A 26,405-nucleotide genomic window follows, 5' to 3' on the forward strand; every position below is an offset into this window, starting at 1 on the left:
CACCAGGAACCAGACAGCCCCCAACCAACATCGACCCCTCCGTCACCTTCACGGTCATCTCTGCCAGGAAGACTGCGGTGAAGACATAATTAGAGAGGGTCAGGAAGATGCGTTCCTACAAGAGAGAGCAGGTAGGTGTTGCCCACCAGGGCCCCCCTCCTTGGGCCAGGTCTGCTCTGCATACGGAAGCCAGGAATCGCTTCCAACGTTTGACTCAGAAAAAAAGACCCCTCCCCTCCCCAACAAAGCAGACAATCTCCTTTCCCCACTTCCACCCCTCACACACACACGCACACACACACACACACACACACACACACACAGCCAGTGCCAGGCCCCCTGACTCACTTGCACCCCTGCCCTGAACAGAGCTGCTTCCCACGCCTCCCGAGTGTCCTGGAGGGGAAATAACCCCACTACCGTGCTGTCATCTGAGACCCACATTTCAGGCCCTACCATGATTTCTTTCTTAAAACTGGGGCAGGATTTAACTTGATCTCTGACCTCCCCATTCTACTCTTCTCCCTGCTCCATGGACTTGCTTTCCTGCTGTGTGCCCCAGAAATGGAGCTGCAGGAAAAGCTGGGGGCCCGAGGACAGGCAGTGTTTCCTCAGGCACAGTATTTATGCTGGGCCTAGGCTTGGGCAGGGAAAGAAAGGCGGCAGCCCTGATATCTGTGGGCTGATTTCATCACTGGGTGGCCAAGAGAGGGGTGTAAAGAGCTGGAGAGGCGGCAGGCAGAGAGTGAGCGTCAGAGAGAGTGCGAAACAGAGAAAGGGGAAAGAGAGATGTGTGCATGTGACAGCTAGAGGCAAAGGAGCTGAGTGGAAAGATGAGGGGAGAGACGTGATGACAGTGGCAGAGAGCTGCGCGGCAGGGCCTTGGGCAGGAGGTGGACGAGACGGCCAGTGTGACCAGCTGCCTTTGCTCCACCCCACACCGGCCCAGGGATGGGGACCCCTAGTGCTATGCTTCTTCACCCACCTCTTCCTGGGCTGGCCCCTCCACCCCTCAAGACTCCCTCGATCCCCACGCTGGCCTGCCTGAAGCCCACCCTAATGGAAGCCCCAATAGCACTGAAATCTGGACAATGACATGGAGGTAGCGAGGAGGGCAGGGGGCCACCTCCAAGTAAGTGGTGTAAGATGCCACCCCCCGTTCTTGGACCAGAATCATTGTCGGGGGGAGGGTATATGACAGCAGACGAGGGACAGCGTTCCCAGAACAGGTGGGCCCATCCCACCAGAGGCGAGGGCCCTGGGAGCATGTCCAGATACTCAGGCCTCTGGCCTCTCCTTTCCTTCTGAGGACTGATAGGCCAAGCAGAAGTGACCCCTCACAGCCCTGAAAACCTGCTTGTTTGTGACGTAGCATGGCCAAGAGGACCAGAGCAGCTGCCCTCTCCCCTCTGCATTGCCCAGGGGGCAGGCTGGACTGGCTGTCTCCCCCATCGGTGCAGGGGTCATGGGTGAAACTGAGACACTTTGCCAGGAGCAGGGAAAGCATGACTGCTCTGCGCAGCCAGGACCAGTCTCGCTGTTCGCATCATCCCCACACTCACCGACTCACACAGGGGCCTCACAAGTCTCTGGCTCACGAGAACACGCCGTCTGCAAATAGCCAGGGTGCGACGGGGCTCACTTTTCACCCAAGTAAGGAACAGGGCCCACTCCCTGAGCTGGACTGATGTATCACAGAAGGGAGATGGAAGCAGAAGAAGGACACAGGAGGTATCTCAGGGTGCCCGTTGCAAAGGTGGGAGTCAGGGAGACCTACAGGAGAGTCCTGGCTCCCTCCCTCCGTCTTTCTGGGCCTCCTTGCCCGCCCTGCTCACTAACCCGGGAGGGGCCTGGCACCGAGCAGGCACTCAACAGCCACCGTGTTTAGTCCTGGGGACTCACAGCACTGTGCGGGTCAATCTTGGGGCGCTCCATGGCGATGGTGATGCAGTTGAGGAAAATGATGACGAGGACCACGTGGTCAAACATCTTGTGCGTGATGATTCGGTGACACAAGAGGCGGAACCTGCTCCAGGACAGAGGCCAAAGCTGAGCGGGAGGCAGGCAGGGCAGCAGTGAGAGGCATTGCCCCGAGGGTCCTACCCATCCTGGGCACCCCCAGCCTGAGGCTCCTCTCTCACACATTCCCACGTTGGGGGACACTTCTAGCATCGGCATCACAGGATAATTTCCCGTGAGAAGGAGAGGCTGGGGCCCAGGTCAGGGACCCCTGCTTACCTTGACTGAGGAGGGAAGATGTAGGCAGACCAAGAGTCTCGCTCGCGGCAGCAGGCAGGGAGCCGGGCTCGAATCCATGCCCTCATCCGTTCCCCTTTGCTCTGTGGAAGGATCAGCAGGGCTGTAAGGAGGGCCAGGCCACCAAGTTCCCCCACCCCTCACTCCTTCCCAGCCCTCACTTTGCCAGCCTCTCCTAGCCCTCTTCCCTGTTTCCCTCCCTGTATTCCTAAGACCACCTTCCCATGTCCCCCCAAGCCCCCTCTGGTCCCCTGAGCATCCCTCACATCCTTTATCTCCCCCCTCCTCCCTTGCACCCCTTCCTCCTCCTGCAAAATCTGCATTCTTCCCATCTCTACCTCCTGTCCAGCCCCCACCTGCCCTCCCTTTCTCCTTCCCTGCCCGCTGGGCTTGGAAGCCACATCAATTATCAAACATTACACTCATCATAGCCGTCTGTTCAAAGACACACCTGGGATGAAGCAACCCTGGCCCCTTCTCCTCACATGCTAACCCAGAGGTCCTGAGTGCCTGGGCCCCACCCCAGGGTTAAAGGTGGGGGCGGGGGAGGGAAGCCAGGAGAAGGATAATGGGCAAGGCACGTGTAAAGTCAAGGCTGTCATGAGGTCAAGATGAGAGAAGGGGACAGGAGAGGGCATCAGTTTGGAGAGATGAGTGATGGGTCTTTCTGAGTCACAGGGGGAGAGCCATGAAAGATTCATACACATCTGCCTGAAACCATTCCTATCCACCAAGGACCTCAGAGCCACAGCCCCAGGCATGACGAGGATCTGGGGCTAGGCAGGGTGAGCACAGGGAGAAACGAGGGTGTTTGGAGCTCCACCTCCAGGGCCAGCACCCTGAGATCCCTTGGGCGTGATGGTAACTTCCTGAATGCCACAGAACTGGGATGGGTTGTTTGTCCAGCCCTGCCCCAGGCCGGGCACAGCTCTCCTTGCTCAAGGTCACTGTGTGCACAGGGGCCTCACCAGGTTGCCCTCGTCATCACCATCATCCCCATCCAGTGGGGGCTCGTCGGGCCGCAGGGCCCGGGCCAGGCGCCCTGGGGCGGACTTGCCATTGCAGTCCTGGTGCTCAGAGGCCGAGCTGCGGCCACTGGCTGTGCGGTGTAAGCCGGGAACCTGCAGTGTGTCTGGTAGGTCAAAAGAGTTCTTGGCTTCCCGCTCCAGGGGGCCCCCGTGGCGACGGTCGCTGCCCACGGGGCTGGCCCGCTCCTCTTCCGAGCTCTCTTCCTCATCCTGGCTCTCCTGGCCCTCGCCTGACAACAGGGACCGCCGCTCCCCACTCGGGCTCCTCCGCTTCAGGCTGGGGGCACGGCCCAGGCTGTTCCTGCTGGAGCGCCTGCTGGCCCAGCTGCTTGCTGCACTCCAAGGACTGTGTGGAGAGCTACGGGCGCTTGGCTGGAGGGTGAGCCGAGGAGAGAGAGGGTGGTCTCAGCCACGGCCATGCAGCCCTGTACCCCTACATGCACCCCATCTCCCGTCGGCCTCCCTGGCATCACACCAGGCATAGAGGCATGATGAGCAGGGGCTCTGGTCTTGGATGCCTAGATTCAGGACCTGGTTTACTCCAATCCGCTGTGTGACCTTGGGCAAGTTAATAAACCTCTCTGTACCTCAGTTCCTCATCTCTAAAGCAGATACGACACTAGCACCTATTCTTCGTTTAGTGAGAGAAGTCTTATCACTACCAGATGAGCGGCAGTATTAAATAATGGCCAGAGCGTGGGCCCTCACACTAGCCTCCTGGATTAAAATGCTGGCTCTGTCACCTACTTGCTTCGGAGCTTCCCACACATCACTTCAGGGCCCTGAGACGCAGGTCCCCATCTGTAAAATGGGGATAGTAACAGTACCTACCTCATAGGGTTGCTGTGAGGATTAAATGGGTCTACAACACTTATGAGCAGTGTCTAGAATGGTGTCTGGCCCAGAATCAGTTACTGGATGGGGTTTACTATTATTATGATGAGCTATTAAGGAGGTAGGAACCCCCCACTTTAGAGACGACGCTCAGAGGTTGAGTCTCACCCAACGTCACTCAGGGAACAGAAGAAGCAGGATTAGAACCCAAGGCCAGGGCTCCTCCACCTGCCTGCACCGCCAGCCCCGACTGACCCCCCTGGGGCTTGTCCAACCCATGGCTCAGGGGTATCTTCTCGGGCCTTCCCACCTCCATCCTCTCTCCCCTTCTGATGTCCTCACATCTCCCATCGGGGATCCCTACCGGTGACTTCATCTCGTGGGCCGCCCCGGGCTCGGCTGACCCACTGCTGCTGGTGCGGCGGGAGGTGGGGCCCAGCGCCTCTGCCAGGCCTGTGCTGGAGCTCTTGGGAAGCGACATGGGCGTGGCGGCCGTATGGATGATGAGAGGTGGCAACAAGCTCCTCCGCAGCTCCGGGTGCTCCCCCAGGGACACCACTGCAGGAGAGAGACAGGGAGTCCCTGAGTCCACTCAAGGCTGGCCCAGGGCCAGGGGCCATACCCCCAGGATAGATACTCACAGGCCAAGTGCTTCTTCCTGTCCCCATCGCCATCCAGACTGGGAGAGAAGAAATCGGGCTCGGACTCAGACTTGGTGGCATCTCCCTAGGGTGGGGGAGCAGCGGGCCATTAGGGAGCTGGCTGGGCAGGGGTCAGAGGGATGCACGGAGGTCTTCCTGTCTTCACACGCACACACTACATATAGGCCACAGGAACCAGCAACCACGGCACGAGACATGCACTGGCATAAACCAGACCACCCAGGCTTGGGGCCCAGGGCTCCTCAGGGCATCCAACACCTCTGCCTCCTACCAGCCACACCTCAGAGACGGCCACTGCTAACCCCAGAGCCCACAGCACAACCAGCCTGGCTGGGACTGGCTCCAAGAATGGCTGAGGGAAAAGGGGATAGCTGGGTGGGGAGGGTGGGTGGCATGGGCATCTGAGGACCTGAGGGATCTCTAGAGCCTCAGTTCTAAAGGCCACTTGTGCCCTGTGCTCTCCCTCCATGGCTGCCCTCCTGAGCCTCAGACCCGAGGACCCCAGAAGGAAATTGAAAGACCCCAGACGAAGTGGCTCAGCCCAGCGATGCCACTTCCATCCCCCTGCTTCTCCCTCCATCTTCCTCAAGCCCCTGCCCCCTCCCCTGGCCCCATTTTTACCTCTCTCCCTGTCTCTAGGAGAGTTTTTTCTTCTTTCTTAGCAGGTCAGTAGGTTCCCCAGTAATTACACACTTCTCCTTAAGAAGTTATTAAAAAATACTTGATTGCTACTTTTGATAAGGACATAAATATTGCGTAATTGGCATCTCAGGGGATCATTTTCATTAACTCAGTTTTCGTCCCTAACGAGGCCTTTCATTATCAAGTGGGATCTCCAGGGGGCTGCTCGGGATGTACAGGACTGTGAAGTCCTGCGGGAATCCTGACTTCGCCCCGAATTCTGGTGCCAATGCAGGAAACAGCAGGGCGCAGCCTCAGTGTGGGGGCCAGAGAAGGACCACGCCCCGTAATCCCTGCCGGACCTCCTGGGTGGTCAAGGAGCCAGAGACTGGGAAGTGGCTTTAAAATTCTGGCACATTCTGGCAAGAGCCATCTCTACTCCCTCCGAAGACTTGTCCTGAGCTGAGGCAGCTTGTGGGGTCTCCAACAGAGGTTCAGGGCAAGACGGAGGGGACAGAGATAGGGGAGCACAGTCTGTGGCCACGGATCCCAACTCCTCTGAGACCCGATGACTGGGACTCCTGGGGGCCTTCCGCGTAGGCACGCACACGCGGTGTACCACACACGTGCATACAGAGGATTCTAAGTCCCTTCCTTCTCCCTCCATCCATCAGTCTGTAGAGGATGGGAATGTGCCCTTTGCAGGTGGATGGGGGCAGAGGCAAGGAGGCTCCTCCCCTTGATGTCCTCAAGGGAGAAGGGACTTAAAATCGAAGCCAGCCTCACGACACCAATGACCACCACGGCGACCACAGGTTGCACAGCAGCTGAGCGTGAACACGAGCACAGAGACACGGAGGCGGAGTAGAGGGGGGCACAGGGCACAGGGGGCATGCTGACTCATGATTGCGTACCTACCCCCTGGGAGTCGACAGGCAGCTGAATACAGCTTAACTGTCCACTCGCATCTTCCCGTTTGCTGATTTCCTACAGGGAGAGGGGGAGGCAGGGGACGGGCGCTGGTCACAGGCACTCAGGCTTTCAAACATCAGCAGTGTCCAAAGAGGATGAAGATAAAGGAGGGATGCAAACCCGACAGCAGGGGAAACAAGACACGGGGGTGGGAGGAGTGGAAAGGGGACAGAATGGCCTTCCAGGATTCAACCACAGGCCCTCGGGCCAGAATGAATCTGAAGGGTGAGGGCTGAGGCCACAAAGATGGGGACAAGGGCAGGAAAGGAGATCAAGCCCAGATAATCCTAATAGCAGCTACCATTCACTAGAGCGTGCCAGGCTCCGTGGAATTGCTTCATTAACACCAGCCTGCTTCCTCGAAAGGTGAGAAGCAGGGATTGCCAGCACCATCTTACAGGAGGCACCCAAGGTTTGGAGAAGTTCAGAAAATGTCCCAAGTCGTACGGAGAGTAAGAGGTGCATGTGGGCCTCAGACCCAAGTCTACAACTCCCCCTTCCTCGCTAGAAGGCAGCAGGCTTAGGTAATGGGTAGGAACGGTGGGAAGAAGAGGCTGGAGAGGAGACAAGGTCAGGAGCAGGAACAGGCCTCCTAACCCCCATCCACTCTGCCTGCATCCCTCCCAATCAGAACAGGTCCAGCTGCTCCAACTGGGATGGGATGTGACAAGTAACATCGGGATGACGGCTATGATATTGTTTATTATCAATTAATGGCCTCACACAGGGCCTGCTGCCCATTCATTTAATTAAGTGTGTGGATGATAAATATACAGGGATTCAGGGCACTGCCCCCTGCAAGTCGGGAAATGAACAGCCAGCCGGCCCCATCCCCTTGACCCCCTCTCCTACCTCTCGGCAGGGTGGCAAGGCCAGCAGGGGGCCACTCTTGAGGCCTCATGCTGGTGACACCTAACAAAATGGCAGCAGCTACTTCCTCCACTGAGGTGGGGTGGCCTCAGGCTATCACAACAGCAATAATCAGCCTCTCCTGCCAGACTGTGAGGCCCCCCTCAGCACCACAGATACAGCCCCCTGAAACTCCATACAGGAGAGGGCAGGTGCCTCTGGAGGTGTTCAAGTCACTAGCATTGAGTGACCACGAGCGCCCCCTACCCAGGAGTTGGCTCACCACATGCAAGACAATGCGCTGTGGGTGCAGCCCCTCCCCCGGGCACTTGAGGGCCAGGCCACTGCCCACCCCCATGGAGGGAGTATTGATCCTGAAATCCTTTCTCCATCCCACCCTGAGTGAGACCCTCCCTATAGTCACTTGTACTCTGAAGGGCGAAGAGGGTATGGCCCAGGGTCCTAGCTGACCTCTTAGGCTGAGGCAGCCATAGGCCCCTAGCAGGGCCGGAATGACCAGACCAGGGCCGAGGGCCAGGCTGCTCTCATTCCCACGCATAGACTTTGCTTTGCTGCTGCCTAGCAACCAGGCTGGCTTTGTGGCACTCAGTCTAACAAGGTGTTTGCTGAAAGAGCCAGTGCTGGGGAGGGGGTTGTCTGTGCCGGGCATCACCAGGACAGCCGAGGTGGCTGATCAGCCAGTTGGGGAGGCGGCGGGGAATAGACTCGGGGCATTTTCCATTTCCTTCCACAGGGTTCCATAGGAATTTTTCTGAGGGAATCTTAGCTCCCAGGACCTGTGGTTTGGAAGGATCTGAAAGACCCAAGTCCCTACTGAGCTTCTCTTACAAATCAAGAGCAGTGGCTGAGAGTGGTGGGTCTCCAAAGAGACCCTGGTCCGTGTGGGAGCACGGTGGCACCTCTTAACCCTTCAGGCCCCAATGAACCCCCAAACAATTGTCCTGTCCCAGGGAGAGCACCAACGTCCCTCCCTCCTGCAAGAGGCCCAGCCATCACCAAGGCAGGGCTCAACCCCCCACCAGCTGCCCTCACTGTCACCCAGCAGGAGGAAATGCAATAATGGGTACCTACAGAATTACAACGAGCAGGAAAAGGCCAGTGCAGGACAGATGCCCCCGCACCCCACCAGCCCAGCCTGGCCCTCGGGGAACAGCCCTCCCTCTCAAGGCTGGGAAAGAGGCGGAAAATAGATTTTTGTTTTTCCACCGTGTGCTAGGTATTTATAGACCAGGCCGCAGCGGGAGTTTCCATCCGGGTCACCTGGAGAGAACTGGACCAAGAGCTTCTCCAGCCCAACCTGGAGCATTTCTAGGTTGGGTCAACCTGCCCTGTGCAAGGTTCTGGGCTGGGCCTGGGGTGGGGAGAGGGGCAGAGCTGAGGGAGAAGAGGGGGTTCAGCCCTTTAGGCAGAGGCTGTGCCCTGGCAAGACAAGGGCAGGATCAATGTAAATCAATATTAATTGATGACGCTGCCTGTGACGAACGTGATGGAGTCCAGGCTGGAAATAGGACGTTCATCTCTGCCATGCCCACAGCTAATTGGGCTCATTTCTCACCCTGGGCAGCTCAGCCCTGCCCGAGCCCTGGTGGCATCTTCATCAGCTCAGCCAGAGCTCAGATGACTTGCACACAAGCTTCCCCCACCTCTTGGCTCAGATGTGTCCCCTCTGAATGTCCCCAAGAGCACCTGTTCTCAAGGATCTAGCTGGACCGTGTGCCGACACTTGTCTAGCCCTCTGGGGAAGGGTCTAGCTGACTTTGAGGGGGAAGCCCACTTGGCAGCTAACCTGGGACCCAGGGACCCCTCCCCCACAACCACCGAGTGCCGAGGGGATGCCTGAGACCCAGAGCCCCCCACCCTTAGTTGCCCCACTGAGTCTGAAGGGTGCTTCCTGCAGGACCTCCCAGACTACCAAAGCTTAAGCCAGGCAGCCGATCCCTCCTAGAAGTGGGCTGTTTAAAGCAGGGGGTTACCTCCGCCTGGAAGCCCTCCACCAGAATGGCCACAAGCAGATTAAAGAGCACATAGTTGCCAAAAGTCATGAGGGCGATGAAGTAAAGGGCGGCCCAGGACGACGTGGAGGCCATTCCGTTGTACAGCACCTTGTTCCAATCTTCCTGGGTCAGGATCTGCGAGCAGACGACAGGAGTCAGGGCTCTCGCCAGGGCCACCCCACGGCCCCCACCCACCCTGCCCTGTCTCCCTCGCACCTGAAAGACGGTGACAATGGCCCAGAGCAGGGAGTCAAAATTCTTCCGGTCCGGCAGCGTGTCTCCGTCACGCTCAGATGCAAATTTGCAGCCGAAGAGATGCATGCCCAGGATGCTGAAGACACAGGAGCCACAGGACGGGGATCAGGCCCCAGCACCCCTGCCCTGGGGCCCTTCTCCCAGCCGGCTCCCGCCCTCACCTGAAGATGAAGATGAAGAGCATGAGCAGCATGCAGAAGGTGGCCACGTTGTCCATGGTCTTCATGAGCACCACGAGCTGCCGCTGCAGCGCCGGCAGGAAGCGCACCAGCTTCAGCACCCGCATCAGGCGGAAGGTCCGCAGCACCGACAGGCCGCCCCCTTGCTGGCCCACGATCTCCCACACACTGCAAGAGGGGCAGGGAGAGCCTGAACCCGCTGCATGCTCCCCCTCCGCCCACTGCTCTCTTTGCCAGGGGCCAGCAGCAACCTGGGGCCTGGACTGGCCAGCACAGCCTGAGAAAGTGGCGTACAGACTGGCCCTCAGGCCTCCAGGCAGGAGCCTCCAGGGTGGCAAGGATCTGGGTGACAGTGCCAGCCTTCTCCACTCTCTCAGATCCTGGCAGCCGACAGCCCTTTCCCTCAATCTGGGCAAAGCAACAACATCAAGTTACGGAATATTTGCTTTGTTCTCTTTTAACAAAATCTAAAGCCAATCCCAAAAAAGCAATAAAGTAGTTCTCCTGGCCCTAAGCCTGGGGCAATGGAGCATTCTCCCAAGGTTTTGGAAACCTGAAACTAAGCTGCCAGCGTCTGAGATGGTTTCCAAGCACTTTGCAAGCAGGGGCAGCTGGCTGGGCCTCATACGTCCTCCAATTCCTCTCCAAAGCCAACTCCCCAGTCCTCACCCACTGCAGGCCTACGTGGGGTCGAGGACAAGAAGTAGAAGTTGGGAGAGAAGACTGTAGAGGGGCCCGGCCAAAGGAGATGAGAGGCCACGTCCCTCCTGAGCAAGGTAAGGCCGAGAGAGAGGGTGGATGGAGCAGGGGAGGCCCAGAGAGTCCCCACCTGGGGCAGTGGCAGGGCCTGGGGGTCAGTGGGGCCTGACTCCAGACGCCTTCAGCCCAGAGGAACAGGCTGTGTGGCTCTTCGCCCCAACCCTCCCGGTGGGCGTTCCTCAGGTGAGAGGCAGTGAAGGGGTAGTCATACCTGATGACAACAATGACGCCATCAAAGATGTTGTAGGGGTTCTTGATGTAGCCAAAGGGACCATAGACGAGCAGCTTCAGCAGCATCTCCAGGGCAAAGAGGCTGGTGAAGACGATGTTGCTGATTTCCAGGGCATTGGTAAGCTCCTCGGGCTGGAGGGCAGGGCAGGCATGAAGCAGCCGTGGCTTGTTCCTGAGCCCCTCATGCAGCCCTCCCGAACACAGGGCCACAGGGAGAGGAGGAGTAGGAACAGCAAAATGGGGGAGGCGGGTGTGGGGGACTGGATGCTCAGGCTTATGGGGAGGGCCCTCCCTCAAAGGGTCCATGAGGAAATGCACTGAGGGCCAGCCAGGACATGCAGCCCTCGGCCCCTTGCCATTCCCAGGTCTGGGTCTCAGATCCTGGAGGACTGAGCTGTGCGTTCTGCCCACTTACTTCTGGGCGCTCCGAGACCCATCCTTACCTGTGCTGCCAGGTCAGGTCAGCAGGCCCGGGACAGCAGCACAATGACGCTGGCCCATGTCACAGGGCAATTGCTAAGGCCTCACACTCATACCAGTCACACAGTCACACACAGTCACACATGCTCTACAATTACTCTGTGGACTTGGCAGCCTTCTCTTGGACAACTGTTGGCTACACTGCTTCCTTCCAGACACAAACAGGCATATACACACAAACATGCATATACACACAAACACACATGCACAAACACACATACCCACACACACCCATGCATGCATGCACATACGAACATGCCAATGGGCAGAAGGGAAATTCCAAGAAGGGCTGTCACAGATGAGGAGGCTCTTGGAGCTGCTGCCTGAGACTAGGAACCTTGGTTAATTCTCAGCCTATCCTCTCAGCTCACTGTGTGACCTTCGGCAAGATTCTCAACCTCTCTGGCCAAATAAAACACTGGAACTAATTTGTTTTTTGCTCCAGGGGGGATTAAGACCAAGGACACATATTAGAGAGGTCATCAGAACTAATGACAGACTATCTCATCTGCTATTCCAGCTCACTAGTCACCTCCCTCCCTTCCTCCTCTTTCTAGCAATGCCTCATGTCTAGCAATACACCAGGTATAAAAGGAGCTGCAAAAACATGTCAGCCATGCTCCCTGCCTCCCAGGAGCTTAGCATCTAGCCGGAAACAAGTTGTACACACACACAACAGCTGAATAACCATAAGAGGCCTTAGATGCTTCGATGACAAAATAAATTATCCAGACAGTAAATCCAGGAGTTCAGGGACAGGAGATGATGAAAAATACACTGGAAAAGCCTTAGTCAGGAGCTCACACTTGAAATGAACTCTGAAGTGTGAGCGGGGTCTCTCCAAGCAGAGGGGAAGGGAAGGCACCACGGGTCGAATACAAGGAATGAACCCAGGGAGAATGGGGGTGTGCGAGGCCAGGCTGGGGATTCAGGGTGGAGATGATTGGCTCAGTGGAACCCACTGCCTACGTCATGGAGTGTGTGACCCCCCAAAAGCCCCAGGTCCATGGTAGCCACTCAAGAATAATAAGTAAATAACCAAATGAAGCTGTTAGTCCATCAGACATCTCCCCCTGTTTACCCAGCTGCCTCATTTGACCGACTGCTCAAGTAGGTCACCCAAGAATGGAGCCAGGCCCTGGGCACCACCAAATGGATCCAAACGGCCCCAATCTGTGTGGCTAGCCTGGGTGGGAGGTGGGGAGAGTTGGAAGGAAGGGCATTCTGACTGTCAGGTGTTTAAGGGTCTATAGCTGCCCCGAGGGAGAGACGTTCTCAGCCAGGCATCGATTCTTTCTAAAGGCAGGTCTGGGGGCAGAGCCGGGGTTAGTAGGCAGGACCGAGAGCCAGCTGTGTAGAGTGAGTGGTTGTCGTCGGGGCTGGTGGGATACAGAACCCATTGCTCCAGCAGATCTGGAGTGATTCTTTGCTCCCCAGACGGAGTGGGGGCAGAAGGGGGCACTGCCACATGACCTAACGAATGGGGTCAGAGAGACAGGACCTTCAGCCCCTTCATGTAAGCAGTGCAGGTGGTGGGAAGGGGCCGTTGTCAAGACAGATAAAGCCCAAAACTCAGACCTCTGCTGACAGAGTGGATCCCCCACTCTGTGCTCCCGAGTCCAGTTTGCCAGGGAGTCATGGTGAGCAAGTCTACCTCCCTGTCCACTCTGCCACCTGCCCAGTTATTCGTCCTTGGACTGGATGAAGATGAAGAGCACAGGCCACACAGGTGCGATGTTTTGCAGGTTCCCAGGCTCACCGTATGTCTCACCTCATGCCATCTACACAGAAGCCATCACACCCTCATTTTACAGATGAGCAAAAGAGATCAAGAGATGGTGGGTGACTGGTTCAAAGTCACAGGTTGGGGAGAGCCAGGGAGAGGGCTCCCATCCCACGTCACTCTGATTCCAGTACCACCAGTCAGGACCCAAATGCAGCCTAGGTGACAGTGACAGGCCTGTAACTCCAGACACACGGATGGACTGAATACACGATATGTCTTCTAATGTACATAACTTTATATTTCCCATGCACATAGATGTATGAATAAAGAACAAGTTGATCTGAAAGCATAGCTGAGGTACACTTACAATGGGTGAATGGTGAATGACGTATAAATTATACCTCAACAAGAGCTGCCAAAAATAAAAATAAAACTTGTTTTTAAATAGCTGAACACCCCGTAGCTTTTGCTATCCTGTATTTACTCAATCAGTGAGCTCTAAAAGGACAACTACTACCAAGCATGTGGAGGGAGGGTGTTCTCATCATTTTCTGATGTTATCCAGTGGTTAAGACAGTTTGTACCTTATGGCTCATGAACACACACAGACACACACATGCCCGCTCACCCGCACGCCAAGAGCCTCCTCAGAAGGAGGGTGCGGGGCTCCTCCAAGGCCTGCATCACCAGCCCTCATCAAGGAGGGTGGCAAGAAATCCTGAAGCCCCTGCCTTGCCTCTCCAGGCAGCTCTGGGACTGGAGAAGCAGGTGGGGTGGAGGGCCAGGCATTCTCCATTGGCCTGCACTCTCTCTCCTCCACGCTCTCACTGGGAATACTTAAGGGCAATGCCTATTCTCTCCCTGGGCCCTAGGATCCCCCGTGATCCATGGGAAAGAAGCCCTCCTCCCAGAAACCAAGTTACTAAATTGGAGGCTGGGAACATTCTGCAAACGTAGGACAAGGACGCAGAGACACAATCTTAGCAACACAGTTACCCCAGGGACCAGAGCTGTGATCCTGGCAAAGGGGAGGGGAGGGAGCCAAACTCTGCTAGTACCCTCCACGGGCCCTCCACTGGCTAATACGTTCCTCCCAAGATGTCATTTCCTCCCTGCCTCCTAGATGGCTCGCTCTACTCCGAGAAGTGTGGTGATTTAAAGGAGGTCACACCTGTGATTTAAAGGTCTGCACTCTTAGGAAGGTGCAGAGCTAGGCCTGTCTTTTTCTCTGCATCTTTCAACGCTGCCACCCCCCTCCATACCCACACCCACACAGAACCCATGCAGACACACACACAAGCCCATCAGGTGGATACCAGCTTTCCCTCGTGGACTCTCCCCAGCTGCAATGAAGTCCTTTCTCAGGTCTAGACTGTATCCTCCCTCCTGTTCCCAGATGTCAAGGCCCAGTGGTAGCTTCTATGAGTTGAGGCCAGGCAGCCTGAGCTTCTTTCACCCAGCGTTCCCAGGCTCTCCTCTGGGCTGATGCTGTCGACCTCTCATCTCCAATTTCCCAAAACTTCCCCTCCCTCAGTCTGTCACCTTAGAGCACCTGTGGCCCCAGGTAAGCTGTTCAATAGTTCTGAGAAACAGGACTCCTCTGAATTTCCTAGCACCTCCATCAACTAACCGTCAAAGTACCCACAGTATGCACAACACTGATGATAAAAGGTGGGGTTAAATCTGAACACAGGAAGTCTGCCAACTCTGAGAGTTTCTACCTGTGTGACCTAGGGCAAATTCCTTAACCTCTCTGATCCCCATTGGTGTCTTCTGTTAAACAGGGTACCAGCACCTCATGGCGAGGCTGCAGAACGTAGGAGTTCAAGCCTGTGAATACACGCAGCTAAGAGCCATGCTCAGGTGGCCCCATGAACACTGACAGTGGACGCAAGCCTCAGACGTGGCAGGACAGAGTGCCTGCAAGGCTGTAACACCAGGAGCACCCCAGGAACTCAAACCCAGCTGAAGTCAGTGGGCCAGTGAGGAGGTGGAGGCAGGAGAACCTGTGGAGGGCATGCCCAGCTGGGGGCAATGTGAGCCAAGGTGCAGAGGAAGGAGTGAGGGCACACGGCATCCTGGAGACCAAGAATGAAAGGGTCTGCCTGGGTCAGAGAGTGGAGGGGATGGCAGGGAACAAGGATGCAAGGTCGGCAGGGGCAGGCAGAATGCACAACTGCACAACTCAGGCTGGACTTGTCTCTGCCCACATGCTGCCATTGAGGCTTCTGGGACGGAGAGAGGAGATGTGCAAAGCAGTGTATTAAGAAGATTAATCTGGCTGCAGTGGTGGCAGCACGTGGACGGCTTGGAGAGACAAAGAGACGGAGACCAATTAGGGGATACTGCAGAGGTCCAAGCAGGAGGCTTGAGAGCCGGCTCTGGCACACGATGATGTAACTTTTGCAGGGAACATGCAAGGGGGTGGACAACCAGGTAGGACCTGAACGAGTCACCCCAGCCCTACCCAAGTGCCACTCCCACCCCATCTCCTCAGCCCCCATCTGCTCCACTGACCTTGAAATCTCTGCTCCCAATTCTGACTCCTTGGCTCACCCCAACTGTTTTCCACAGTCCTGCCTGCGGCTTCCACACACCTAGGAGAGGTGGTCCAGGTGGACCACAGGGATAGGGTCAGGGTCACTAGGTCAGTAGAGCTCCTTCTTCTTCCTCCTCCTCCTTCAAGGAGGTGTGGGACGTCAGGGGATACCTGTGTGGCAGGAGGTTTCCGGGAAACCCCACAGGTCTCATCATATAGATCCCAGCCTTGCTCTTCACTGTCCCCCTGGAAACTCTCCAGCTAGGAACACTGCCTGCGGAAGTGTCACTGTGCCTCAGGGCTTCCAAACCAGGGGGCTTTAGCTCCTCCCTTACAATCCCCCACCCGCTCCCTGAAGTCACCTCAAGCAAACACACAAGCTAAGAAGGCACAAGACACTAGCAGCGCTCACTCAGCTTGGAGACCGCCAACCCTAAGCGCCTGAGACTTACAAGTCTGGGGCTGTGGCCCCTGCCCCTTACCTGCCAGGACAACCTCACAGCCCTGGAGCCCACGGCGGACCATTGAAAGGCTGGCCTCGTGCCACAGACCTCCGAGCGCTCCTGTTCTTCCAGCCCAGCTAAGTCCTCAACCTCTGCACCTCTCTGCTGCAGCCGTCGAATTGCTGAGCATTGCTAGAGTCACAAACCTGTGCTGACTGGACAGGGTGAGGCCCTGCTGGGGGCCCCATGGCTGCTCTGCACCTTTATCCACCATCCTCTATCGCTGGGTTTCCATCTCTCTCCCTAGGAGCTTCCCCAAACCTCTTCCTCTCCTCGGTCCCCATCCTCATTCCCAACCTGGCCTCCTGCTTCACGGGGCTCCACTTCCCTCCCTTCTTCAAACAGCTCTGGTCCTGCAGCCTACTCCTCTCTCTTCCCCTCCTGGAAGGGAGACAGCCCCTCTTCCACCCGCACCTCCATCTCACCCCCGCCCACAGGCTCCCCTGGGTCCCATTCTGTTTCATCAGTTATGCGTATTTCCCGAACTCCTCCAGTCTCCTTTCCCCTGCCTAAAAGCAGAAACCTTCATGTGAACCCAGGCCCATCCACCTTTGGACCATGGGCACCACCCCTGCAGCACTCTCCAAGGACCCTCTTCCCAATCCTGCCCTTAGTGGATGCCTGAGGAGCATCAGAGCCAGCTGCCAGCCCTTCCGACCTGATGTCCCACCTGCTCTGACTTCCCTGACCCTGTGCTGGCCGCCACCTCCTGCCCTCCTAGGCTGCCTTCCTCCTCTCAGGCCAATATTCTTCAGAGTTGAGTCTATGCCCACTCCCTCCCCTTGGCTCCCCCCTCCGCCATCTCCTCCACTCCCACCTCCCCAGCTGTCACTGGGTGTAGAGGACACTGAACAATCTCCCCCAAGCCTTTGGCTTCTCACCTCGAGAGCCAGACTGCCGGCGAGCCTTCCCAGGATGGCCCACAGCCAGCTCAAAAACAGCACGTCCAAAACAAACCCTCTCACCTCCTCTCCCAAACCTGTCCTTCCCCGACTACCCGGCTCTATCACTCTCCAGGATTCTGTCTTGGGACCCAGGAGTTATCCAGGATTCAGGCCTGCCCTTCTAGCCATAGGTGCCAGGCGGCAGACCCTGCCAATGGAATGGCTGCCCCCTCACCTCCTTGCTTTCCCTGCCACCACCAGACATGGGGCCCTTGTTGTCTCTGATCTGAATGACAGAAATAGCCTCCAGCCCCTCCCCCACCCCAGGCCTCACCTACTGGAATCTCAGGCTTCCTTCAACTCTGCTGGATTCACATCTCTCCTACTCAGGGTGGGGGTGGGACGGCAACATGACTGTGCTTCAGCGCTCCCCACGCCACCCTGTGCGGTTCCAGGCCAGGCTGCCGGAATTTGCTTGAATCCCTCCACCTGGACCTCTCTGCTCCTGGCCCTGGCGGCCAATCCCACTTGTCTTTCAAGGCCTGTCTCACAAGCTACATCCTTCATGAAGCCATTCCAAATCCCCTACCTGGGTGTAAGCATGTCTCTCTGTCCCCAGAAGCCTCCCTTACGGCATTTGGCATAATCGTCCATGAAGCAGCACCATTTTTCCGCTAGAACCTAAGTTTCGTGGGTGCCTCTGGCTCTCCCCCCACCCCTGCCATTCTATTACTCTATTCTAGTGCACAGGAGGTGCTCCCCATGCTTGCTGAATTGGGGGAGCCTAGGAGGATGCTTGAAGGAATGTGAGCACCCTTTCAGCTGGTCATCTCTGAAACAACACCTTTTTCCCTCTGTCTGGAGATCCTTGGAAAGTCTGGGGCCATGGCAGTTGTGAAAGGATCATCCCCCAACGTCCTGCTTGGACCTCAGCACCAGCTCCTCTGCCTGGAAGCAAAGGACTTCTGGGAGGCCCAAGGAATAGGCTTGGAATGAGAGGTGTCCATAAACCTTGGTCCTCAAAGGTCATATTTGGGGTGTCCATGCATATGTGTGTTTTCTAGGGAATCCAAAAGGGGTCTGCCAATCCCCTCAAAGGTTAAGTAAGCCCTACCACATCTGGACTCTTCCCCACCCCCACCCCCAGCTTCCCTCGCCTTGAACAGCCGACCTTCCTCACTTATAAATAGAAACTCTCTCTGGACATGTATCTAGAGTGACGGGATGGGCCCAGCGTCATCACCTGCTCTGTCCTCTCCTGGACTGAAAGGCTGTCTTCTCTGGATCACCCTCCCCTCTGCAGCCCAGGAGACCACTAGGCCACATATCCTTCCCCTCCTTCCCACATGCTGTTGTCCCTCTTCTAGAATATGAGGTTAGCCCCTGCCCTCAGCAACCCAGAGCCAGGAAGGTGATGGTTAGGAAGCTCCTATGTCCCCAAGATCCCCTCCCACAGACACACACATGCCTGCTCACCCAGCACCCTCCCCTCCTCCTGCAGTGGCCTTGACCCCGTGCAGACCCAGACAGAGACAGGTTCCAGGAGACGACCTCTCTACTGAGCTACAGCAACCTGCGCTCTCGGTACCAGGATGCCACATGGGCGTCTTGGACGCATCGTCTTCCAGCCCACATCTGCTCAAGCCCTGGTGCTCCCACCCCAAGCAGAAATTGGGTGTCATCCTTACTGCCACATTCTTCCAGATGTCCAATTGGTGTTGAGTCCCGCAGATGCGGTCACCTGCCAGCTCTGCCCAGCCCTCACCTTTTCATCTCCAGGGACAGAGGTGTATGAACTGCCCAGACCACTACAGTAGACCTCTCGTTGGCCTCCCTGACTCTTGTCTCCCCTCCCCGCCTTCTACTCCCCGCATGGCTTCCATGAGCACAAACCTGCTCATATTGACCTGCTTAAAACCTCTGTTGGAAATCTGTTACCTTCAGGATAAACTCCAATATCCATCTATGCCTCTCAGGACCTAGCCCTGAGTTTTTTCCAAACTCATCTCTTATCACTTGCCCATCCAGCCCCTACCCAGCACCCCACTCAGTCTGAACTCCTTATAAACCTCTCCCTTCTGGTGCCTGCTGCCTCTGGCCCTCCCCCACACTGTGCCCTGTCCTCCCCCTTCCGCTCTTCAGACTCAGCTCCAAGGTCATGTCCTACATGGAGCCCTCCCTGAATCCTTTCCCGAGTCTGGTCACAGTCTGAGCCTTTGTGCATCCCCCACCGAACTTGTACTAATCAAGCAAATGTGACTATTTACTTATTGGTGACTTCTGCGAGAAGAAGGACAAAGTGCCTCCGGCCCAGTGGCGTGTGGAGCAGTTTTGCACCAGCTCAGGAGAACCAGTTGTGCACATCCCTTCCCAGCTCCAGATTCAGCAACATCACATTAGTTGCTTGAAGTTGGCCATGATGGGAACATTTACACCATGGTAATTGGCAAATGCTACAAACACTACACATCAGGACTTCTTTTTCTTTTCTTTTTTTAAAGGGCTAGTTAAACTTTTATCAGTATGACACTCTTAGGCCCAACTCTGACGCACAGGAAATGTATGTCAAGGGAGGGATGGATGGATGGATGGATGGATGGATGGATGGATGGGAAATTCCCTGTTCAGTTCCTTGCTCCACGCACTGCCCTCTAGTGGATAGGGCACACATATGCTCATCAGAACATACTCTTGCTTCCTCCTCAGTGTCCTGTGTCTTTGTCATCCTCACCAGTCCCTCTGGGAAAACCAGTCCTGCCCATTCTCCACCAGCTGGTGGCTTAAGGCGCGGGGGAAACAGAGGAGTGGGGACAGCAGGAGGTCTCCCTTAGGTAGGGTGGGGTATGACCACTTGGGTGCTTTCTTAGCCAAGATGTTGGTGGAGGGGGCAGGAGGGGTATCACCATCCCTGGCAGGAAAACTGAATGATGGATACGGTAGGTGACAGTGGAGAGGACAGGCCAGGCCTGGAGAGGGCAGCAGCACGAGGCCAGGAAGAGGGTTGGCTCCTCCCCCAGGGAAGCCCCAGCAACAGCCTCTCCAGTGCCCCCCAGTTTGATCAATACCAGGATCGATGGACACAATCACCTCACTCAGGGCTCTGCAGGGAAATCACGAGCCTCAGTCAGCATCTGCTGCAGCTCTCCGGGCTGTCTCGCTCAGCCCTCTCCCTGAACTGGCTCCACCTCTCTCCTCCAGTCTTCGAGGCTTCATCTGAGCCTGTCTCCCTGTCCCTGCCCTGTCTGTCCTCTTCTTGGTCTCGGTCTCTGTCTTCGGCTCCCTCTCAGTATCTCTCTGTTTCTGTCACCTCTATGTCTCTGTGCCTCCATCTGTCTCTGTCTCTTCCCCCTGAGTCTCCATCTCCCCCTTATCTCTCTGTCCCTCTTGTCTCTGTCTTCCTGTCTTTATATCTGCCTCGCTCCTCTGGGGCTCCATCTTGCCTGCTGTGCCCCGTCTCCCCCTTTCTCTCTCTCACTGTCTCCTCTGCTATGTTTCCATCTATATCTCTGTCTCCCTCCGTGTCTCCATCTCCCCCTCTGTGTCTCTGTCTCTCTGCCCCCGCATTTCCTCACTCCCCTCCCCCACCACCCTGACTGTTCAGGCTCTGGGGCCCAGATGGCGGGACGTTCACGCTGCAGTGCCTGCGAGCAGAGGGCCGTGGCAGCTTCTGGGACTTCTCACCACCCCCAGCCCCTGGGCCTTCCAGGCAGCAGGCACTCATCTGCCTGGTCTGCTGGGGACTCCCACTCACCCCTATGGGACCCGCAAGTATTGGAAAAAACTCCTCCCTGGAGCAGACATTGTGCCACCCCTGAATGGGGACTCCCTGCCACTGAGGGCTTGGGGAGGCATCCTCTGTTCTCCTCAGGAACTTGGGCAAGGAGATGCGGCAGGCACCGCTGACAGATCGTGTTTACTTCCTCCCCAAGGGGGTGTCCTTCTTGACATCTAACTGAAAGCCCTCTTGCTGCAGCTTCAGCTACCCTCGATCTCTGTGACTCAGCTTCTTCCTAGTGCAAAGCCTCCAACAGCAGCATCCAGCTGGGCACAGATTGCTGGGAGCACTCTCCTCCCTCCCCAGGGAAGGCACTGAGGAGGTGCCCCCTGGGGGTTGGGTACTGACTGTGGCCAGATCTGGGGTGAGGGAGAGGAGGTTGAGGTTCAGGCTTGGAGAACTGGGGTAATGGAAGGTTAGGGGCTACTACCACCTGGGTCCCAGCAGCAGAAAATGCTGCCCCCACCAGCCTGGTGGAGCAGAGCACCTCTTCCCAGGAGGCTGGCTGAACACGCATGTGGCCAAACCCCCACACCCAATACGCCCAGACACAACACACCCACCACAGCGTCATATTCCCCACCCGCTGCTCCTGCATTGGGTGCCCTGCCCCTCTTGCACCTCACCTCCACAGGGAGAGAATCTAGCATAGCAGGCTGGGTGAGGGGGGAGGCGGGGAACACTGAGGCCAGAGGAAGGGGTGCCAACACGGTATGACGGTCATGGGGCACATTTGTCTGGACAGGGCAGTTGGGGTAAGAACTAAATGCTCACAATACTGTGGGCAAAGAAGTCAGTGAGAGGGTGAGGGGGCTTTTGATCACCTCCACCCCAAGGAAAATGAACATCTTACATCTGTCCAGCCCCAGTTTGGACCTATGCTCCCCAACCTCATCCTAGGCCACCCACCACTCCTTCCATCCCCACCAGTCAACTGAACCCAGGCTCCTTCCCATGGTTGCACCACCCCCTCCCATCCACGTGGTGCCCCCTCCACACTCTGGCCCCGACACGCCTCTACCCGCTGAGGAAGCACAGTGTTGGTTTCACGCCAAGAAAGGTCAGATTCTGGTGGCCCAGTCCCATCCCTGAGCCCCAGGGAGGCAAGAACACGCACGAGAGAACAGCACAGAAGGGCCTGTGGACTATAGCACCTGCCTGCTGCTTCCCTCCTTTTCCAAGAATCAGCCAAGGGGGTGACCTGGAAGGCCCCACCACGGGGGGCAGAGGGGCTGCCTTCTGGAAGGAACCTTGTGGGGAGGTAGCCAAACCCAGTTGTGAAGCCCCGTGGTACCTGCTCGCCCCACAGTCAATGTGCGGTGTGGGGCTCAGTGGATTGCTTAGGCCACACTTTCTGTCCTTGCACAGCTCTGAACGTGACAACGGCCTCCTCCCCCTCAGCCCATGTCCCATTGCTTATAGCCGTCACCCCACAAAACAAGCCTGCTCCCTCTTCCACATGACAGCCCTTCAAATATTTGAAGACAGCTCGCTGTCCCTGCTGAGCCTCCACTTCTCCTGACTAAACACCCGGTTCTTAGAATGATTCCTCAAACACCATGGTTTCAAGTCCCCTCACCATACTGAGCGCTCTCACCTACCTAGCACCTCTCTGCTCACAGCAAGCCTCCCAGAACAGAGACGAGGAGCAGATGGCTTGGCTCGATCCAGGTACTGCCACCAACCCTCCACTCCTCACCCCCACCTACTACACAAGCCCCCTTCAGCCTCCAGTCAATCACACCCCTAATTACTGAGTCAGGTGAATGCTGGGGGATCCCCCAACACCTCCCCTCCCCCTTATATCTTCTCCAAAGTCCCAGACCTCTTCCAGTGACTTGGCCCTCCAAAGAGGTCTTGCCCACATCTGATGCTCGTCACTCATTCACATCCTTCAAAGATCGCCTCCTCTGGGAAGCCTTCCCAGACAGCACATGCCCAGCTCAGACCCTGCCCCTGCCTTGGGCAAACTCCATACTCAGAGACTGCATGACATTTACTGGATTTGTGTCTCCACGTGTTGCTGCATCTCCCTCCTTTCCTCTTCCCTGCCATCCAAGCTAGCAGCAGGGAGAGGAAACTGAACACAGCGGGTGGGAGGAGAGGAAGGCAGAGGGTCCCCAGCCAAAGGGACCGTGCCCTTGCCCTACCTGCTCATGGTACTCGATGCCCATGCTGAGTGTGTTGACCAGGATAGCAATCATGATTCCCCGACCAAAGTACTTGCTGTCCACAATCTTCCGGAAGGTGTCACAGATCAGCCTCCAGAAGGCGAGTACAGAGTTGGGCTCCAAGTCCAGCCTCAGGCTCCGTTGCCGCCGGCTGTGTGGGTCCCGGGGGTCACCGTGCTGGGCGTCCTGTGTGAACTCATGAACTGCCTCGCTGTCTGAGTCAGGCAGCTCGTGGCCGGCGAGCTCCACCTCCCCTGCCCCAGCCCGGGCACAGTAGGGGCAGCTGTCTGGGCCACAGGCTCCACTGTCTGCCTTCAAGCAAGGGCTGGAGATCTTGCAAGAGCTTTGGCAGGCACCTGGGACAGGAGGGTAGAGGTTAGAGGCTCCAGGGTTTCTTAGTTGGGGTGGCCCTTCCCTCAATGTGTGGATAAAATGAATCGAGGAGCTTTGGGTTGTTACAACGATGGGAGTAATTAGGGGTGTGATTGACTTAGTGAGCCAGTGGTGTTGGGTACCCTGCCATGTGAGCTGTGCTGAGCAACAGAATGCCCCCCAAATGTCAATCCCACTGACAGTCATTGCTGGGTGTCCTAGGGTCAGACATGTGGCCTTGATGTCTTTTGAAATCTTGGGCAGCTCTTATGTCCTAGGAGCCTTCAGCAAGGAGCCTAGATCATCTCTACGTCCCAGGCAAGCCTGCTCTGTGCCAACACTGCTCTGAGTATCATTTTCCAAGGGATCCTTGAGACACACCCACACAGCACACACACATGAGCACGAGAGAGACACTTCATGCACATAGACACATGTACTATGTACCCATGCATACTATTTGCATGCCCCACATCATGCACAGCCAAACACATGTGTACAGAGATATGTGTACATCACACAATGTACGTGTACCAGGCACGTGCAAACATGGGCACGCATACAAACCAAACCAAAGCACCACTCTCGTGAGTGCATACATGCACCTACACACATCAGACATGTGTACACATACACGTGAACACAGACACATACCCACACACATGCACATACACTAGACACCTTCATGCACACAGGCAAACATATTAGACTGCGTGTACGTATGCACACAGCGACCTATCCCGAGATATCAATGTCCATTTAAAATGATCTTTGATCATAGACTGAGAGCTGAAAGGAACCGCAGCGACCACCCAGGGAAAACATGTGTGTGAAGGCACCAGGCTCAGGGCCCAGCCCCTAGTAGATATCCAACAGTGTTTCCCCTTCTGAGTGCACCAAGGAGGGAGTCAGTAAGCAGCCACTGACAGTGACGGTCCCAGCCCTGCCTTTTATACAGGAGGGAACTGAAACGTGCATGCGCATGTGCATGGGACTAGCTCTCGTCCCGTGGCAGGGTAGTGGAAGAGCTGGCATAAGAACCATTCGCACTGCGTTCTGTGATGGCACCTTCCTGTCCCAGCCCACATTCCCACATAACATCCCACAAATACACCACTTCTCCCACGTGCCAAATCCTTTCTGAAACACAGGCTCTGGTCTGCGGCTACAGTGAGTCTGTAAGTGGAGGAGGGCCCACAATCTCTGTCCGCCTAGGGGACGCGAGTATCTCAGGCAGCGAATATCTCACGTTCCCTATGACACTAGGTGTACCTTCCATCAGACTAACAGTCCCCTGAGGACTTGCTGCTCCAGGCCCCTGGTATCCCTTTGGGGAGGGAATGGAACTCATGTTCACAAGAGTCCCCTTAGTTGGGGGCACAGTGCTAGCTACTTTCGTACACCATTTCCCCTCTGAGCCTTGCAACAAGGAGTACAGAGTGTGGGCCTCACAGTTAGATGGTCCTGAGTCCACGCCTCACCAACAGTACAACCTTGGACAAGTCATTCAACCTCTCCAAGCCTCCTTTTTCTCATCAGTAAAATGGGAACAATAAGAAAGCTTATCACCTAAACTGTTTGGAGGAACCAATGGGATTTTTGCATGCAAAGCATGTGACACGCATTAGCAATGGGTTGACTGTTAGGTATTGTTGCAAACAGTGCAGAGAAAAGCACATAGCAGGTGCTCATTACATGATGGTTATTGTTATTATTACAATGTGGGAATTATGATTCCCATTTTAACAGATGAGAAAATTAGGGTTCAAAGAAGTGATGCGATTGGTTGAAGGTCCCAAGGCTGCAAGTGGCAGAATGGGAATCCAAACCCAGTCCTTCTGATTCCAGACCCCTGATCCTCTCTGAGAAACCACCTGGCCCTCGATCGAGGGTCACTGACATGCCCCCACCCAGAGTTCTCACCTGTACTCTGTGTCTCTAGCAGCTTGTGCATGGAGCTGTAGCGCTCAGGTGGAATGTTGAGGCTGGTGAGGGTGGGGGGTCCAGAGGTGGGGACTACCTCCACAAGTGCCTTCTCCTTCAGCATCTCTGGTGGAGGGCTGGTATGCACAGTGGGGTATACCTTCCCGCTGCTCACAGTCCTGCCTGATGCCTCAGACGGTGACCTGGGAGGGGGCGCCTGGCAGCGGACCGGCTCCAAGTGGCAGTCGGCATGATAGAAGCTGTGCACAGCCTCTGCACCCCCTGGAGGACCCCCAGAGAGGGCAGGTGTTGAGGGCGGTGGCAGCATGAGCCGGCGGGACCCGTTGGCATCCCTGTCCTGGATCTCCGGGCTGGCCCGGGGGCCCCGCAGTGTCCCATTGCCCAGATGGTAGTGGTGGTGATGGTGGTGGTGGTGGTGTACCAGGTGATGGACAGATGGACGGCGGTGGGAGCGCGAGCAGCTGCTGCTGGGCTGGGGTTCCTGGGCCCCACGGGGCGCGGGGCTGCTCAGCAGCCCCGCCCGCACGCCAGCTGCCCGGGAGACCTGGGCCAGCCTGCGGGCTGCTTTACGGAGGATGTACACAAGGTACTTGAGCAGCTCCTCATAGCAGCTGCCCGGCTCGGAGAAGCTGGCCAGGGTGCTGGCGTTGGACAGGAACCGCACGCGCTGCTCCCGCATCAGCTGGCTTTCCCGCTGCTTGGTCTCTGAGAACTGCGTGGCAATCACCACCAAGCACAGGTTGATCATGAAGAAGGAGCCCACCTGTTGGGGTGGGGACAGCAAGAGGAGACGTCCTGAAGAAAAGGGAATCACAATGCCAGCCACCGTGTACCGAGCACTTCCTATGTGCCAGGCACTGGGCTCAAGAGCTGTCATTTTATTCTCATGACAGTCTCAAGAGGCAATACTTTTATTATCTCCATCTGACAATTGAGGAAACTGAGGCTCAGAGAGATCGAGGAATTTGCCCAAGATCATTCAGCTAATGCACAGCAAAGCTAAGACTTAAACCAAGCTCTGTGGAATTCTAAGGCATTTCTATTGATCCTGATGCGACCCTGCAAGGACATCTCCCCAACTCTCTGCCCCTAAACATCCACACAGATTCTGAGCACCCCTCCCCAGTTCCCATTAGGAGCAGAGGAGGCTGTGGAAATGAATGCAATCTTGGGAACATGGGGTTTTCACATTGGATAGAGCCTTTGAGATCTTGGCAAAAGCCATGTTCACAAGACTCCTGCTTCTAGTCCCAAGTCTAGCTGTGTGACCTTCAGTGAGACCCTTACCCATGGGGCCTCAGAATCCTCATGACCATCGGCCTTGCCTGCATCTCTTTTCCCTGTGCCTCT

General features: G+C 56.4%; 1 protein-coding gene across 15 annotated transcripts in view; it reads right to left on the reverse strand.

The window, feature by feature from the left end:
* Positions 1 to 26,405, reverse strand: part of CACNA1G (calcium voltage-gated channel subunit alpha1 G) — a 63,918-nt gene that overhangs the window by 22,202 nt on the left and 15,311 nt on the right. For 8 of the 15 annotated variants that reach the window (XM_019730952.2, XM_019730953.2, XM_019730967.2 and 5 more), the window contains 13 exons: positions 25,035 to 25,818; positions 22,719 to 23,095; positions 10,642 to 10,793; positions 9,654 to 9,839; positions 9,454 to 9,568; positions 9,217 to 9,372; positions 6,320 to 6,388; positions 4,760 to 4,844; positions 4,483 to 4,676; positions 3,225 to 3,656; positions 2,239 to 2,339; positions 1,903 to 2,026; positions 47 to 115 (listed from right to left, as the gene is read on the reverse strand). In XM_019730952.2, the coding sequence (XP_019586511.2) occupies positions 47 to 115; positions 1,903 to 2,026; positions 2,239 to 2,339; positions 3,225 to 3,656; positions 4,483 to 4,676; positions 4,760 to 4,844; positions 6,320 to 6,388; positions 9,217 to 9,372; positions 9,454 to 9,568; positions 9,654 to 9,839; positions 10,642 to 10,793; positions 22,719 to 23,095; positions 25,035 to 25,818 (2,844 nt within the window). The remainder of the gene's footprint in view (positions 1 to 46; positions 116 to 1,902; positions 2,027 to 2,238; positions 2,340 to 3,224; positions 3,657 to 4,482; positions 4,677 to 4,759; positions 4,845 to 6,319; positions 6,389 to 9,216; positions 9,373 to 9,453; positions 9,569 to 9,653; positions 9,840 to 10,641; positions 10,794 to 22,718; positions 23,096 to 25,034; positions 25,819 to 26,405) is intronic. The other 7 variants (XM_019730970.2, XM_019730968.2, XM_019730963.2 and 4 more) reach the window with 2 other exon arrangements.

The sequence above is a fragment of the Rhinolophus sinicus genome, linkage group LG15 (genome assembly GCF_036562045.2).
Source record: "Rhinolophus sinicus isolate RSC01 linkage group LG15, ASM3656204v1, whole genome shotgun sequence".
Lineage (NCBI taxonomy): Eukaryota > Metazoa > Chordata > Mammalia > Chiroptera > Rhinolophidae > Rhinolophus > Rhinolophus sinicus.